Raw genomic sequence first — 17,029 nt, 5'->3', positions numbered from 1 at the left:
GAAGAGGACGCATAAAGGACAATAGGTAGGACAAACATTTATATTGATTGAAGAACTATTTATAGGCCAGTTTATTAGTACTCTCTTCTTAAAATGTGGGCTTGATTTATAGATGCGTGTATACCTGTGTATGTGTAAATGAATTCAAACTGCCTGTTAGCACAAGATCCGTAGGGAAAAGTGGTTTGAAAATATTACTTAATGGGAGAGTAACTGCTGTAAAGAAAATAGTTCTCATTTCATTCCAAAAATAAATATGGAACAGGAAAGCATAAAATATTTAAACATTCTGTTTTGCTTACTATTTTTATAAGACTATATTCAATGCTGCTTTATGCCTGCCTATTTATGGAAATGAAAAAATAAATGCAACTTGAGGGAAAGTAACATCATACAAGAGAAGTAATGTGCAATCATCAGCAATGTGTTGTTTTTGTTGTTTTGGAGGGTTTTGTCTCAATATATATCATGACTTTAGCTTTTTCTGAAACAGCATTTCCATCATTTGGGGATGAAATTCCAACATGAAGCAATATATAATTTTTGTCATTTCAAAGAATGCTCTGTCCTTTTAATAACCATATCTTTAGAAATTATATATATGTATAGTCTTGGGGGTGTCAAAAAAAGTATACATATTTTAAGAGATGGTCAGTGTTGCTCAAGCAGTAGTTTGTTGTAATCAGAAGTGTCTGGATGCTGATGGTAACCACTTTGAGCACCTCTTAGAATTGCAGAAGTCAAACGTGGCTTGTATTCATCTTTTGTTATCAGTATATATTGAGTATTACAATTTAAATAGTTTTTTCCTTTCTTAAAATGTGTATACATTTTTTGGCACCTTCTGTATATATGCATACATATTAAGATCTATTTTTTAAAGCAATAAAATATATCACCTTTTTTAATAGAATTAATTTTATATAAATGAAATATATTAATGCATTTTAGCATAACATCCTTCATGAATTCACACAGTGAGACTATGTTAGACTTCTCATAAGACTACCTTAAATTTTCTATACTTTCTCTTCTGTAGGGTAGTGACCGGGTGTGTGTGTAGCTATGAAATTTATATTGCTTTTACTCTGATCATAAAGGTTGCAAACTGGGGTCAATGACTGAATTAGTTTCCTAGCGTTGCCGTAATGAAGTACCACAAACTGGGTGGCTTAAACCAACAGAAAGGTATCGTCTCAGTTCTGGAGGCTAGAAATCCTAAATTGAGGTATCAGCCGGGCCATGCTCTCTCTCAGGCTTTAGGGCAGAATTCGTTCCATGCCTCTGTCCTAACTTCTTGTGGTTGCCAGCAATCCTTGGTATTCCTTGACTTACTGATGCATCCCTAGAATCTCTGCCTCTGCCCTCTTGTGTCCTTCTCTGTATGTTGCATCTGTTTTCTCTTCTTAAAAGGCCCACCATAATCCAGTATGACCTCATTTTGACTTGATTGCATCTGCAAAGACTCTATTTCCAAATAAGGTCACACTTACAGGTTCTGAGGGTAAAGACTTCAACACATCTTTTTTGGGGGAAACAATACAACCCCTAACAATGACTATGAATAGGAGAACCTCACTGCTAAGCAGATGGTATCAATTATTAGGTTGGTGCAAAAGTAATTGCAGTTTTTGCAATTATTTTTAACCTTTTAAACCACAATTACTCTTGCACCAACCTAATACAATTTTAAATTGCTGTACTGTCTGGCTCTTAGAAATGATATTTCCAATCTTACCTAATCTTTTGTAGATATGTGGGGAATGATATTCTGATTAATGAAATGCTTTCATATATAGTATTTTCAAATATACAAAAATATGTAGAATAGATAAAATAAGTTTAACATATGTCTGTCACAGTCCCTGTCTGATAAAAGGTGTTCACTAAATGTTTATTGAATAAATGCATCAATCAGCATTAATATTATATTAAACTATATTGAGCATTTCGGGGTTTTTTTATCATTCACAATCATTCCTACAGGTAAAATGTAGCAAAGTACAAGTTAGGGGATTGTTCCTTGCTTGAATGCTTAAATGACTAAGTGTTTATTCCATTTTACATCTTTGTTTTTGGACATTCACTGGCTAACGTGTGTTTTCTCTCTTATGTTACAGTGTTCTCATTCTCCATTTCTGTTGATTTCCTCTTTGAGTTATTGCATATTATTTTCTTTAATTTAAATTACTTTGGTTGATCAGTTAACATCAATGTGTTTTGGTTTGGTTTCTGCACCTATAAAATTACCACTTTATCATGTACCAAGATTGTCTGTCCTTCAATCCATTTTTCTCTGTCTAGACATTCAATAAATGTATTTTGATTATGGTGACATTATTATAGATATGTTTCTTTATTACTGGTTACTTCATTTTCCTTTTAATCCAATACAGACAAAGTAACCACCAAAACAAACAAACAAACAAACAAAAAAACCCCACAATTTATAGTATAACCCAGACCTTACAAATGAAAGCTCTTATTTCCTCAATATTAAAACTGCACATTATCTCTGCATGGCTTCAGAAGGGTTGGCAAATGCAGCTCACAATTTAAAAAAAAAAAAAAGTTTCATCAGAGAAAAAACAAATAAGGCAAAAATGTAAAAATTTAAACTGAAAATATTCCTAGCTAATACTTATCAAGCTGCTAATGTTTTCAATTTTGCAGTTCTTTTTTGACAGATATTCAAGTATTTGCTAATCCGGCCTATCATTAAAGCCAAAAATTCCTCCTAAAACCATTGAGAAATCAAAATATTTAAACCAAGTAAAATGATTTTATTTTTCCTAAAGAGAGGAAAATGAAAACTAACTCTCATGGAAGAAAGTTTTCTCTTTTACTCATGTTTTTATCCCTCATTTTCTCTATAAGAGATTTCCAGTAGTGGTTTTCAGTCATCAGAAGCCTGTATTTATAGAAAATCAGCAGGTATCCCCAGAATCAACTGGGCAGAAGAACAATGCAAAGCCAGGGTTTGGAGCCCTTTTCCTGAGCAAATTAAAGAGGTACCATTTTAGTCAGTTACCTTCTGAGACTGCTCACATTTAATTACATTAGTGGCACTTGACATTATAAAGTGTTTTTTTCTTTCAGATATAACCTTCTATCATCATTAGTAAATGTCAAATGTAGTGAAGTATTTTTCTGTCTTCTTTTTCTTCTTGATACGGTAGGAGAAAAAATGCTAATGAGTTTGTAATCCTGAAATTGTTTTCAATACCCCAAACCAATGCAGAGGCAACATGGTGTCAGTTTATTAACTTAGTTTTCACTTTTTTTCTGTGCCTTCGGAGAGGAAATTTCATCTTTGTATTTATTTCTATTATACATTGGTGCAATGTCTTACTCTCCCTGAGAGCTTCTATGTGACAACGATCTCCAATTAGAATGTGTTTCTGGGTATAAATCAGAATGGTGTGGAAGGTCCTGTTCCTTGCTGTGCCTTAAGTGCCATCTAAAAGCTTCTTTTTTTTTTTTTTTTCTTGAAAGCTGTTTTTGTCCCCCTCTCTCTATTTTTAAATTTTGATACATGATGGCTATCCTACCATACGGTTTCCTGTAGCATTTCAATCAAACTATAGCGAGACCTTGATGACTGCTCTCTCAAAAATTAAATTCACTACCAGTGTGAAGATGATGTGTTTTATAACACTAGCACTCGCTTCTTTAATGTCAAAATAAAATGAACATCTTATGAAAGGGGAAGACATTGCTGAAGAGGGCGGGAAGAAAGAGATAATGTCATGGTTTTCTAACACAGCATTGTTCGGTGCCTGTGTTGAAGAAGGCAGGGCCTGGGTCACCTTTCCACAGTGCCTCTGCTGTAGTGGCTGAGTTCTTCTATGGAGAAATTAAGGGAAAGCTGTCTATTGCACAGCGAAGGCCTCAGGCGGTCCTCCACCTAAGAATGCTACTCCATCAATGCCAGAGAGGTATTTTACCAAGAGAAAAGGAAAGCCATTCAAAGTTAAGTCACAGTAGGAAAAAAAAGGTAAATGTATAGATAAAGGTGTTCTGTGGAAAAGATGAACCCAAGTGAAACGTGAGAAAGTCTTAAAATAGAGTGACTAAAGTTACAAGGGGTTCTATTGCCCAGAAAGCTCAAATATATTACACAATCTCTGATTATCCCTTGTTTTTGTGACATGGTCTTTGGGAATTGGGTCTCTAACTTTCTTCTTTATTTCACACTTGGATATACTGCTAACTGAATTAAATCCAACGCACGTCCAAGCATATCCAAATAAGCTCAAGACTGGCTTCTTTCTGCCCAATAAATTTGTATATTTGTCCCAATTATGTGCAGTTTATGATATCCATGTTTATTTCTAACATCTACACTTTCATATTTATAAAATACCAAGTAAAGCGCAATAAAATATTTAAATAATGGCCAGGTAACTTTTGTTATATAGGCATGACACTATGTATTATAGCATTGCATTTCTATTTTTATGCTTGGGATTCAACTCTTTTTAAAAAATAATTAGCTAATTATAAGATTATTTACAAACAGTTTTTAAAAATTACAATATTTAACATTTTTCTTAATGATTTCTAATACCACTTAGTATATTAAAAGTATTAACCTTTGGTCTCTCTGCTACAATGTTAATATAATTCCTAGTTTATCATTTGATTGTATATCATTTCAATTTTATTTATAATGTTTTTCTATATTTAAGGGATTGTCAAATTTTCATGTGATGAAATCTTTACTTTTCCTTTTTGTTTTCTGCCTTTGATGTTCTGAGCTTCCTTACTGGTTTTGCTTTACTTTTGCTATTTTGGGGAGCATAATCTGTTTTCATTTTACCTTTGGAATCTTATTTCCCTAAAATTACCTAATAAACACCTTTTAATCAGGACAGCATTATCCATGCTGTCCTGGCTTCATGAAAAGTCACCCCCTTAACTAATTTTCAGCTTCCGTTTCACACCCCAAACTTCTCCCAAAATCAATTGCTGATTTCCTCAGCCTTGTTTGATCACCATTCTCTGAATTTGCAGTGGCAAAATAGACTATACCACACAAAGTAGGAGAAAATTGTAAGACATCCTGAGTTTCTCACTGTTAGTCCACGGTGGAGTGTAAGCATCCGAGCAGGAGGGTCCTATGGGAGAGGAACAGTGTATCCAAATGAGTCCATCCCAACAGTGACACCCAGGAGATGCTAGTTCCACTGTGACGATAAAGAAACCTATTCTTGGGTCATATAACACACTAACTTTCCCTTCAAGGCCTATTGCGTCTAAGGGTAACTGGGATGCACTCTGTATACAAAGGAGGTATCACTTAGAGAAGGGGAGAAAGAGGACCCAGACTGAAGTCAGAAAGAAGGTAGCATTTATATACAAAATGGGTTCAAAGCACCTAGAGTACTGGGAAAGAAAAGTCAGAGCCAATCTCCAGGGAAAGTGGCAAAGGAGGAACCCCAAGAGCATTGGGTTGCACGTGAAGTTGGTTGAATTGAGGAATAATTTCTTGAGCTAAATACTGTGCAGTATACATGACATAGAAGTTTATTTCAGTGAGGTAGCTGCCTTTCATTCCAAAATTTAGCTGTTGTGTGCCATCTCTCTGCAGGCCCTGAACCCCTATGTTTGTAAGCTGCTATCTCTCATATTGTGTGAGCCTGGTCTCCCCAAACTTCAGGCACAACAGCCAGTATTTTCTATTTATGACCACTTTTTGTGTGTCAGGCTCGTTACATGCATTTTTATTTTTTTATTTTATATAACCCTAACAAGCATGCTAGACTTTAGAGGGCTTCACTTTACAGAGATTCAGTGGTTTGCCCACATCCCCTACCTATCTAATGGGAAAGCAGAAGCTCCAGAACTGTCTGACTCAAACATCCCCACAAAGCAGATGTTTTTATTCTCATTTCACAGTTGAATAAGCTGAGACTAAACAGCATGCTTTGAAAAGCAGGGACCTTTTCATAAATTTATTTTTCCCCAAAGAGGCTTGTACTTAGTAGATAGATAATAAATACATAATGATGGAGCTAATGTACGCTTTAGGTTTTCAACTGTACAAGAAACCACCAATTTTGATGTGTATAATCTTTTTATTTTATTTTCTACAGTGAGATGTTGTTTACTGGGAGTGAAAATATGCAGAAGGTACTTAGAGCTAGATCTCAACCATAAAAAAAAGAACTTTTCATATTGCTGTAAAGCTGCAATATGAAAATCATTAGGAAAAACAAGACCGAAAAACTTATATGGCTATACATTGCAAGTACAATTTAGACTCTGTTTTTGGAAGATGCATTGCCTTATTTTTTTTGAGAGATTATTATTATTTTTTAGGACACAGCAGGCCAGGAAAGATACAGAACTATCACCACAGCCTATTATCGAGGGGCCATGGGCTTTATCTTAATGTATGACATCACAAATGAAGAATCCTTCAATGCAGTACAGGACTGGTAAGTAAGAACAAATGCTGCCATTTCTAATCATGATGTTTTTTCACTCAACTCTCTCTTCCTCCTCAAAGCAACGACCACAACACAATGCAACATATTGTTTCATTGTATATTATGCTCCCATTTATGCTTCATAAATCAAACCAATACTAACTGTGCTTAGAATCATTAGTTAAGAGTTGATAAGAAATCATTTTGGTAATTTTTCTACATTTTTTTCATTTCAGTGCTTTGCATACTATGATCCTTAGTTCTGTGGAGACTAGTGCATTGCTTTTTATTTTTTTTTAACTATAAATGATGAATAATAGCTTGGAAGTTTACTAGTCTAAAATAGGGATTTGGAAACTGAACCATAGGCCAAGTTTGGCCTAAAACCAAATCTGGCCCACCGCTTGTTTTGTAAAGAAAGTTTTGTTAGAACACAGCCAAGCTCATGTATGTGTTGTCTATGACTGCTTTCACACTCCAACAAGAGTTAAGTAATTGTAACAGACCGTATGGCCCACAAAGGCTACACTTTTTCTATCTGGCCATTTACAGTAAATGTTTGCTGATCCCTTCTCTAGACTTGTTAGTTTCCAGTTTTTATTCAAATTGAAAAGTTTCAAAGGACTGGGATAAAGGAAAAGATAAAACCAAACCCTTTCTGACTCCTGCCTATATCAAACTAGTTTTTCTTTTTTCCGTGAAAAACGCCAAGTTTAGCTAGAGCTTTGTGTGGTGTTAGGAGGAAAATGGAGCTCCCACTGGTGGGACGAGGACGGAACAGACACCACATTTTAACTCCAAATACAGTCACAAGTTGTCTTACGTCAGGAAACTCCAGTAAATGCAAAGATGAAATGAACTGCATTCGTTTATTTTTCTGTTTTACTTGATGGTATTATTCCAAAACAATTTTTTTTAACTGTGTATCAGCTCAGTGAAAGCCAGATGCTATTACAAAATTTAATTTGCTTTAGGTTCCTTCTTTTAAATTTTAATCATTCATTTGAGAAAACACCTACATCTTTCTTATTTATACCTACACATACACTTTCACACACACAATGCAAAAAAATAATACCATTGACAATAGCAACTCAGAAATATATAGCAATAAACTGAAAAAGACAAGCTTGGGACCTCCATAAAGAAATAATTATCTTCCATTGAGGGACATAAAAGAAGGCTTAAGTACCCTTTTTTTTCAATAGACTAAATATTGTAAAAATGCCAGATCTTCTCAAATTAATTCATAAACTCAAGGCAATCCCAATTAAATACCAGCAGGTTTGGTACAAAATGGCATGAAATAGAGAGTCCAGATAGAGACGTGAATCTATATGGGGATTTAGTTTATGATAAAAGTAGCATTTCAAATTAATGACAAAAGGTTTGTTCAATTAATAGTGTGGTGATGTGTACTTAATTGCCACATATAGTTCTGGCACACATATTGCTATGCAAAATGGTCATTTTAACTTAGACGATTTCCTCTCCAGAAATGTTGAGATGCAGTGTTCCTGGGCAGCAAGTGTTCATGAGTCAGGTTCCAGATTTCAGGGTCCCAGATGCTGTTGGCACCCATACTGTGTGCCCTTTCTTTTCGATGAAAATTACATGACTACTATGAATACATGGAAAGATACATTGAGGCCATTAAAACCAAATGACAGCAGTGCCAGGGGCCATGCCATGGGTGCCCCTGACTCTTGCATCACAAATGACATGGAACAGTTCAGCTTCTTCACGGCCTCCTCCACATCATCTGTGTGTAACCCCAGTTAATCCAGTTCAGCCCCATTGAGGCTTCCTTACCTGTCCACAGACCAACTGCCTGTCTTAGTCCTCCTCCTACTCAGATTCTCTGTTTGACTTTATGTACCCACTCTTTCCTTTGGAAGCTCTGTTTCCTGTCTTCTGAGAGGCGAATTTTCCAGATTTTCCTTATCTGTCTCTCTAGGCACACTCCTCTTTCTCCTTCCTAGATTTCACTTCCTCCCTCCCCCAGCCAAGGGTGAGCCTACTCCTGTGTTGTTGTTATTGTTATTGTTGTTGTTTTCCCCTGGCGCTATTGTTTCCTTGGCCATCCTATGTTCTCATGCATATCACTTATCACTTATACCAAAAGGCTCACAAGTTTAAATTTTTGTTTTGGTAAAATGTACATAACTTAAAATTTACAATCTTAACCATTTTAAGTGTATAGTTCAGTAGTATTAAACATATTCTTATTGTTGTGCAACCATCACTATAATCCATCTCTAGAATTCTTTATCTTACAAAACTGAAACTTTATACCCATTAAATAATCACTTCCCATTCCCCCTCTCCCCAGCCCCAGGCAGCCACTATTCTATTTTCTATCTATATGAATATGACTACTTTAAGTACCTTGTTTAAATGGAATCATACAGTATTTGTCTTTTTGTGACTGGCTTATTTCACTTACCATATGTCCTCAAGTTTCTTTCATGATGTAGCGTATGTCACAATTTCCTTTGTTTTTAAGGCTGAGTAATATTCCATTGTATGTATATGCCACATTAATCCAATATATATATTTTGAATGGATGATCAAAGAACTATAGAGTATCACATACATCCTTGATATCCTAACAAAAAAATATAAAAATTACTTCAGACTGACAGTCTAGAATTAATGGTTCTATGCTTCCTCCCAACAAATGATTTAATAATGTACATGTATTGCTTCTATGGCACTAATTATATTCAACTTTTTATTGTTGTTTAATATGTACTTGATTTACATTCCCAATCGATTATGAACTATTTGTAGAGAAAGACTTTGTGTCCCCTACTTAACACAGTAACTGGAACAAAATGGGTTTTTAAAACAATAATAATTGAATAAAATCAAACCATCAAAAACCTTGGGAAATGTTTAAGTAATGAAAACAAAATTGTATAGTAAGAAAAAAGAGACCTGTTTGGGAAAAAAAAATCCAGTTCAGAAGTTCAAACTTGCTTTGCATGTACAGTATTACTGAGTAGTGGTGGGGAAGGCTGGCGCCTGCTAATACTTTGTGAAACAAAAAATAAGGTGTTCCTGAGAGAAACAAGCAAAAAGGAACATCTTTTTTAAAATTACTGGTCTCCAAGTGCTAATCTTAATGTAGAAAAAAAATAACAGAAAAAAACATGTACAGAAAAATAAAAATAATTAAAACATATTTGCAACTAAAGTTTCAAATACTCTCCTTAACAAATACACTTCCATTACAGAGAAAGAAACAAAAATGCTTGTTGGCTATAATCTTAGTAAAATCCTTAAACTAACTCTAGGGAGGTTTAGATTAAGTGATAAGTTTCTTAAAATTTAATTGCACATTCTAGTCTATTAAGAAGGCAGGTATAGAGATTTAGAGACAATAGCAGCAAGCTAATTCATTATTTTGAGGAATTGGGGCTATCCTTTTTTTGAAAACATGTCAGACTATGCTTTGAATTTTCCAATCAAAGTTTATTTGAGAAATTAAATTAAATCAAAATGTGCTCTTTAATCTGACCAAATTCCCAAGTTCTGTAAAATTAATACAAAATGAAGCTCACTGTGAGCTTTTTTAGAAATGTATCTTTAGTCTATGTACTTTTCAAAAAGAATGTGAGGAACTAAACACAAATATATATATAATGTGGCTAATAAAGTAGGAGTAGAGATTAACTCCCAAGAATCAGGAGATAATATTTGCTGTAGCCCCAGTTCTTGGAAATAGGTTTCTGCTCTACTCAAGTATCACCTCTGTTATCAACATGACAAGGGCTTAACCCAAAGGTTTGAATCCTCCAGTTGCCTTTTATTTGAGAAATAAATAAATGATTTTTTCAGAGAGACAGTTTCCAAATAGATTTGAGTAGTTCTAGAAACACAACATCACCACTGAAAATTTCACTGCCTTTGAAATATTTCTCATACCGGTTGTGGCCAGAGTTCTCTGGGTCTCGGTTGGAGCACGACCCAGGGTATATGGAATCCAGTCTTTTCCTAAACATGTAGCACTAAGACTCAAATGTCTACATATACTGCACATACTGCAGTGCACTTTAACTTGACTTAAAATCTTCCCCATTCCTGACTTGAAATGTGTTTCTCTTCTAAGTATGGCATGGCCACAGGCTGCTGTTATTTCCTATAGGAGAATGTCATTGGATTATTTCCCCTCATCTTATTTATTTACATTTTTCTTTTTTGGACACAATGAGGAACTATAAATATAAAGTCTTTTTGCATGTTTTTTAAGGCAGGAAATCTGGTGAGCAGATTGATATTTTTTAAAAAACACCAGATTGCGGATAAAAGTCTGACACCATCTTCCCACCAGTTTTAAATAATTCATTTCTATGATGTTCAGGGTACCATTGCAGATGTGCTAGAACTAGAATAAAATTTCACCTTCAAATATTATCTCCCTTTACAATTTTCTGTTTTTTTTTTTTTTTCCTTCAAAAGTATATAATGTTCTTAAGTCAAGGTGACCTCATGTTAAATGTGAAAGAATGTTTGCCTGATAATAACTAAGATGTGATGAGCATTTGCTGAGCCTTTGCTCAGGGCATCCTAATCTCATTCAAGGGTCCTATCAATTATACAGTCAGTTCTGTCACAGCTCAGAGGGCTCAGTGGTAGAATTAGAACCCAGATGTCTGATCCTCAAGTTTCACTGCACACTGGGCATTAAGGAGTCTCTCCTCTCCTCTCCATGGATCTTAATGACTACGTTTCTTTGTACTGCTCTGACCCAGTCATAAAACATTTTCCTTGTACAGATAACCCAACTTAAACTCAAGTTTATAGTTAGAAGATATATGGCTCCTACTCCACATCTTCCAAAAACGCTAAAGCAAAAAGCAAAAAACACCTTGTTTCCTCCAATGCCTTTTCCATCTCCATTGTTCCAGTTTATCAGGCCAAAAATATTGGGTTAATCTTAACTCCTCATTTTATCAGACTCCATCCACATCCAGTTCTTCAAAAAATACTGTTATATCTTGGCCCTAATTTCCAAAGGTAGTCTAATCTTGTTATCTGAGGTAGTTACATGCTGCAAACTCACCAAGAATGTTGACTCAGTGAATACTGAATTTTAGGTGTGTTTCTGTATACAGACATCTTATTTAATATCTATTGTTGATTCATGAGCATGGAACTCATAGCCAAGAGCAGTATAACTCATGCCTACAGGAAGCTTGCTTATCTAACGCCCGCGTTTTCTCCATAAGGCACGTTACAGTCTTCCTGCACTTAGGAACACTGGACAGCACTGCAGCAATGTGCTTGGAGGTCATTTTAAACAACAAAATCACCAACAGAAAAGCACCAAGTGTTAAAAGTATGGCACTAACTATATTATGAAAGGGCATATATTTATAGAATGAAAGCTGAAACGAGAAGGCAGAGCATAGCTTTGTTGAACTTCAGCTGGGAATATGTGTGTCAGGCCACTCAGATTTTTCACCACTTTGCTCATGTCTGCAAATGTCTGTGCAAGTGCTGTGAGCATTTATGTTTGAGATTACAAATAAATGTTGGCAAGTAGGCAAATTCACAAATACGGAATCCATAAATAATGAGGACCAGTTCCATACTCAGAATCCTACCACTTCCCGCGATTTCTACTGTGTATTAGTTTGCTAGGGCTGCTGTAACAAAGTACCACAGACTCTATGGCTAAATAAGAAATTTATTATCTCACAGTTATGGAATCTGGAAGTCCCAGATCAAAGTGTCCTCAGTGTTGGCTCCTTCTGAGGACTGTGAGAGAGAATCGGTTTCATGCCTGTCTCCCAGCCTCTGGTTGCTTCAGGCATTCCTTGACTTGTACATGCTATTCTCCCTGTGTATTCATATCATCTCCCCCTTGTATATGTCTCTCTCTCTGTGCCCACATTTCTCCTTTTTGTAAGGACAAAGTCATGTTGGACCAGGGCCCACCTTAATGACCCCATTTTAATTTGATCATTTGCAAAATCCTATTTCTAAATATGGTCACATTCACTGGTGGTAAGGATGAGAAATTCAACATTTTAGGAGGGAATGCAATTCAACCCATAACTGGTAGCTACCATTCTGATTGTGCTGCCATCACCTCTTGTGTGGATTGTTGCAATAGCCTAATTGGTCACCCTGCTTCTACCACAGCCCCAGCCTCCAGAATATTCCCAACACAGCAGAAAGAGTGAGCTTGTCAAACTATAAATCAGATCACGTCAATCTTTTGCTCCAAAGAGTCACAGCATCCCACTTCTCACGGATTAAAGCCTAAGTCCTTATAAAAGCCTACAAGATGCTGCACAATTTACTCACTGCCTCATTGTCCCCACTTTCTTCTACTCTCCTTCTTGCAGCCTGGTCTAGCCAGGATGCTTTGCGATTCCTAGAACATACCAGACATGCCTCCATCTTAGAGCATTTGCTCCTGCTATTCCCACTGCCTGGAAGTCTCTTTCCCAGACATCTTTGTGGTTCTCCCCTCACCTCCTCATGGTCTTCACTGTGACATCATCTCAGCAAGGCCTTTTTTCTTCTTCCCATCCCAGTTTATATTGCAACCCTCTCAGTCATCCCTCTTCCTTTTTTTTGATTTATGTTTTATGTTTCTCTAATTTATTAGCGTTTATCAACCTGTAATATAGTTTATAACTTACTATTAACTACAAGCCTCAGAGACCAGCAATCTTTGTCCCTTTTATGCAGTATTATATCTTATTTGCCTAGAATAGTCCCTAACATATACTAAGTATTCAGTAAATATTTGTTGAATGAATGAATGTATGGATGACATCAACAGAAGTATGGACTAGACCTTATTTATTTTTGTGTCTTCATATTCTAGCACAGTCCTGGGCACATATCAATTACGTGTTCAACAAAAAAGTGATGAGTGAGGATTGGAGTGTCAGACCATTATGATGAATATAAATCAATGGTCTCAATTCAAATCTTGTAAGGAGGTACTGCCTATTTTACCAAATTTTGTTTAAATAATAAGATTCTGCCCCCCAACTGCTCAGTAAGATGGAGAAGACATGCAGGTAGAATTGATAAAGAGAAATAAAAATATATCTTATCTTACATATTGAGAAAAGTGACTTGAAATTGCCTCATTAGTTCCTGTAGCACATTTCATCCCTAAAATAGAATATTTTCTAGAGGGGAAAATATATTTGGTGAATGGGTTAGCACAATACATGCACAGCACATATTTTGGAGCACCTAAAAAGAGCCACATAGGTCATCTAACCCAATGGGAAATAGTTGCTCATCTCTCATGGACTCATTTCAAAGTTTTTCTTACTGTTTCTGTTTCTAATCAACCAACTCTCTACTTCTGGGTTTTCTTGTTTCTTTGTTATTGTTGTTTTTTCCCTCTCACTCTTTCATTAATATACTTGGTTCTGGCTTCTCTCAATGAATTTCCCAGCCTAGACACTGAGATAAGAATTAGCTGCATGAAGAATGAAGACATGTTAAAAAATGTAAAGCTTTGAATTAAAGATATCTAATGGGCATTTCAGTTTATTACCCAGTCTCTGCCTAGATCAAAGAGAGCAAACCTGGCTTATATTCTGGTCACAGAGAATCTTTTGCTTTTTTATTATTTTTTTTTTGGGGGGCGGTGATCCAGGGAACAAAAAATGGCTTGAAGACTGAAGCATGAAGTACATATTAGCAGTCAATGTGTTGATTCTGTACAAAGAAAGAGACAAGGGATTAGAGATGCCCGCCATGTCTGACTTTGGGTTTTGGCGCCTAACTAACCTCAACTATACTCTGGAAGCAGTAACCACTGTTCCATAAGTATTGACACTAAAGTAAAGTCTGGAAGCTAAATTCTAGTAGCTGCAGCCTTACCTCAGACACGCTATAGAGAAACTATAAAGATTAAATAACAGACTTGGACTCTTGGATAAAAGGTATTATATAAATATGGTTGCTATTTGTTCTGCTTCACTAGCTCTCTGGAAATAGACTTCTTGGCAGCTCCTTCTGTGCAGTTTTGTGTCACAATATTTATTGCAAATGCCGGCATTTTCTCACAGGATTTCCTTGGTTTCTATCTATTTTAATATACCTTCTTTTCTTTTAAATTAGTTGCCTGTCTCTGGGGAGTAGATTTGTCTTTAAGGACAATAATTATACCTGTCACATCAATCCTCAAAGAAGAAGATTGTGATGAGAGCCCATTTGCAAATCCTAGATATTCAGCTTGGTTTCTGGGTGGTATTGTTAATAATTGTTATTTAAAAGAAAATCTGTGAGAGTGTTGATGACCCTATTTAAAAAACAGAATTCTAGGCTTTAAAAGTGAACAGTCACACTTGTGGCTTACTTGAGTCGTACTAGTATTTTCAGGTCCATCATGAATATGATCTTTATCAAGTTTGCTTTCTAACCTCAATGAATATGTTTAGTACTTCATGATACATAGAACCTCATTTTCTAATTGCCCAATCAGCAAATAAATATGCACTCAACTACCATATTGTGAAGTGAGTAGAAAGGCCAAATCTTCTCAGTGTAAATTAATACAGCCCTGTCTAATCTCTAACTATTTCTAAACCTATGACATTGTTTGCCTAATGTAAGGCTCCTTACTTGAGCTAGAGGGTTATAGAGCCCCATTTGTTCCTTTATCATTGGGGTAGACTTGATCATTTATCTTCACAGTAAAATTCATGAAGGTAATTATCCTCATTATCAATTGTAAGCCAACCGTCCTACACACCCACTCATAGGTAGATAGATAGATGATAGATAGATAGATAGACAGACAGACAGACAGACAGACAGACAGACAGATAGATAGATAGATAGATAGATAGACATTAAAGGAAACTATTCAAAAGAGACAATTAGAAGATAGCACATTAGTCATAGGAGGGTTATATTATGTCACCAGAAAAGATAGTTCATGTTGTATGATGTGTGATTCCATTAAATTTAGACAAAACCCATATTAAGTATTGTCATATACCTTCTGTATCATCCATTTCCTAAGCAAGAGCAAGAATCATGACATAATAAAAAGAACTTACAAGCAGCCCGACCATATGTCACAGTCTCCATGTCCTCAATCGTATGTTCTTTACTCACAGAATAACCCTTAGAACAGTTCTCATTTAAAGTATATTGTGTCCTGTGATCTAATTGTAATTTATAAATATTAAATGATTTTTTAAATAGTTTTCTTTCCATATTAGATTGAAAGCAACAGCTAGTGGGTGGCAGGTGAGGTAAAAGATGTCAGAAGGCCTGAATGGTTTCCTCAGTGGTTTCCAAACTGTTTTGTACCAAGTACTCAAGCAATTAAAATTTTTTGAGTACTCATCCCCATATAAGTCTACTCAGAGTTAACTGAGATTCAGGGCATAGTCCTTCATAAGACTGGCCTCATTTCAGATACTAGCTATAACTTTGAGGTGCTCAGGGCCACCCTCACTTCTGAACAGCTGGCTCCAAATTCAGGGTCTTCCATGACTACTTTTAGGTTTGACAATACACTAGAATGACTTACAGAATCAGTAAAGTGCTATACTTACAGTTGTAGTTTTATTATAACAAAAGGATACAAATCTGAACCAGCCAAAGAGAGACATGCATAGGGCGAAATCTGGGAGGGTTCCAAATGGGAAGCTTTTGTTGTCCTCGGGCGTACATTTCCTTCCCGGCACACTGATGTGTGACAATATGCCGAGTATTGCTAACCAGGGAAGTTCACACAAGCTCTGATGTCCAGAGTTTTTGTTGGGTTTTCATTACATAGACATTATTGGTTCAATCATTAATCACACGGTTGAACTGTTTTCAGCCCACCTCCATTCCTGAGAGTGTGGCCGGATCGCACATGAATCAAAGTGCCAACCATCTAATCACATAGTTGTTTTTTTGGCATGGCCACCCCTCCCCCTTTCTGAGTCATCTTATTAACATACACTATCAAGTATGCTCTAAGAGATCCACCATGAATAACAGGAATACTCCAGTCACTTGGGAAATATGCAGGGTTCAGTAGTTACCTCCCAGGAACTGGGGACAAAGACCAGACATATTCTTTATTATACAATATTCATGTATTTATTCATAAATAATAAATACATACCATGTGCCAATATGTAATACACATTATAAAACACACACAGAAAACTAGGTGCTAAAAAAGGATAAGTTGAATATTAGTAGAGCTTCTAATAGTATTCCAACACCCTTAGGGGAGGCCGCATTGTAGAACAACCCTATTAAGGAACCCCGAAAGTCTGTACACCCGCTATAGCAACACCAGCTGGTCTCCCCTGGCCCTCCCACCAATTTTATTTGCATATCACTTTCCCCTTCGCATTTCTTCCCGCTGTTGCCCTTGCTGGCTTCCCAAATTTTGCTATTCAGATCAGTTTCATTGCCACTGAAGCAAAATGTAGTGATAAGGCCAATATGACAGGGTCATGTGGATATAGCCCTTATCAAACTGTCGATGTCAAAAATGTCAAAACATTTTTTTTTCTATGAGCAAATGTAGAACAGCAAATATTCTTATCTCCTATTCCATCCCTAGCGCCATCTCTGATCAAACCCCTTCCCATAA

At 36.0% G+C, this 17,029-nt stretch overlaps 1 protein-coding gene across 2 annotated transcripts in view; it reads left to right on the top strand.

The window, feature by feature from the left end:
• RAB3C (RAB3C, member RAS oncogene family) overlaps positions 1–17,029 on the top strand; it is a 224,594-nt gene that overhangs the window by 103,592 nt on the left and 103,973 nt on the right. For both annotated transcript variants that reach the window (XM_019743363.2, XM_019743361.2), the window contains exon 3: positions 6,325–6,443. In XM_019743363.2, coding sequence (XP_019598922.1) covers positions 6,325–6,443 — 119 coding nt within the window. The remainder of the gene's footprint in view (positions 1–6,324; positions 6,444–17,029) is intronic.

The sequence above is a fragment of the Rhinolophus sinicus genome, linkage group LG03 (genome assembly GCF_036562045.2).
Source record: "Rhinolophus sinicus isolate RSC01 linkage group LG03, ASM3656204v1, whole genome shotgun sequence".
Taxonomy (NCBI): Eukaryota; Metazoa; Chordata; class Mammalia; order Chiroptera; family Rhinolophidae; genus Rhinolophus; species Rhinolophus sinicus.
This window is presented reverse-complemented; position numbering and strand designations above follow the sequence as displayed.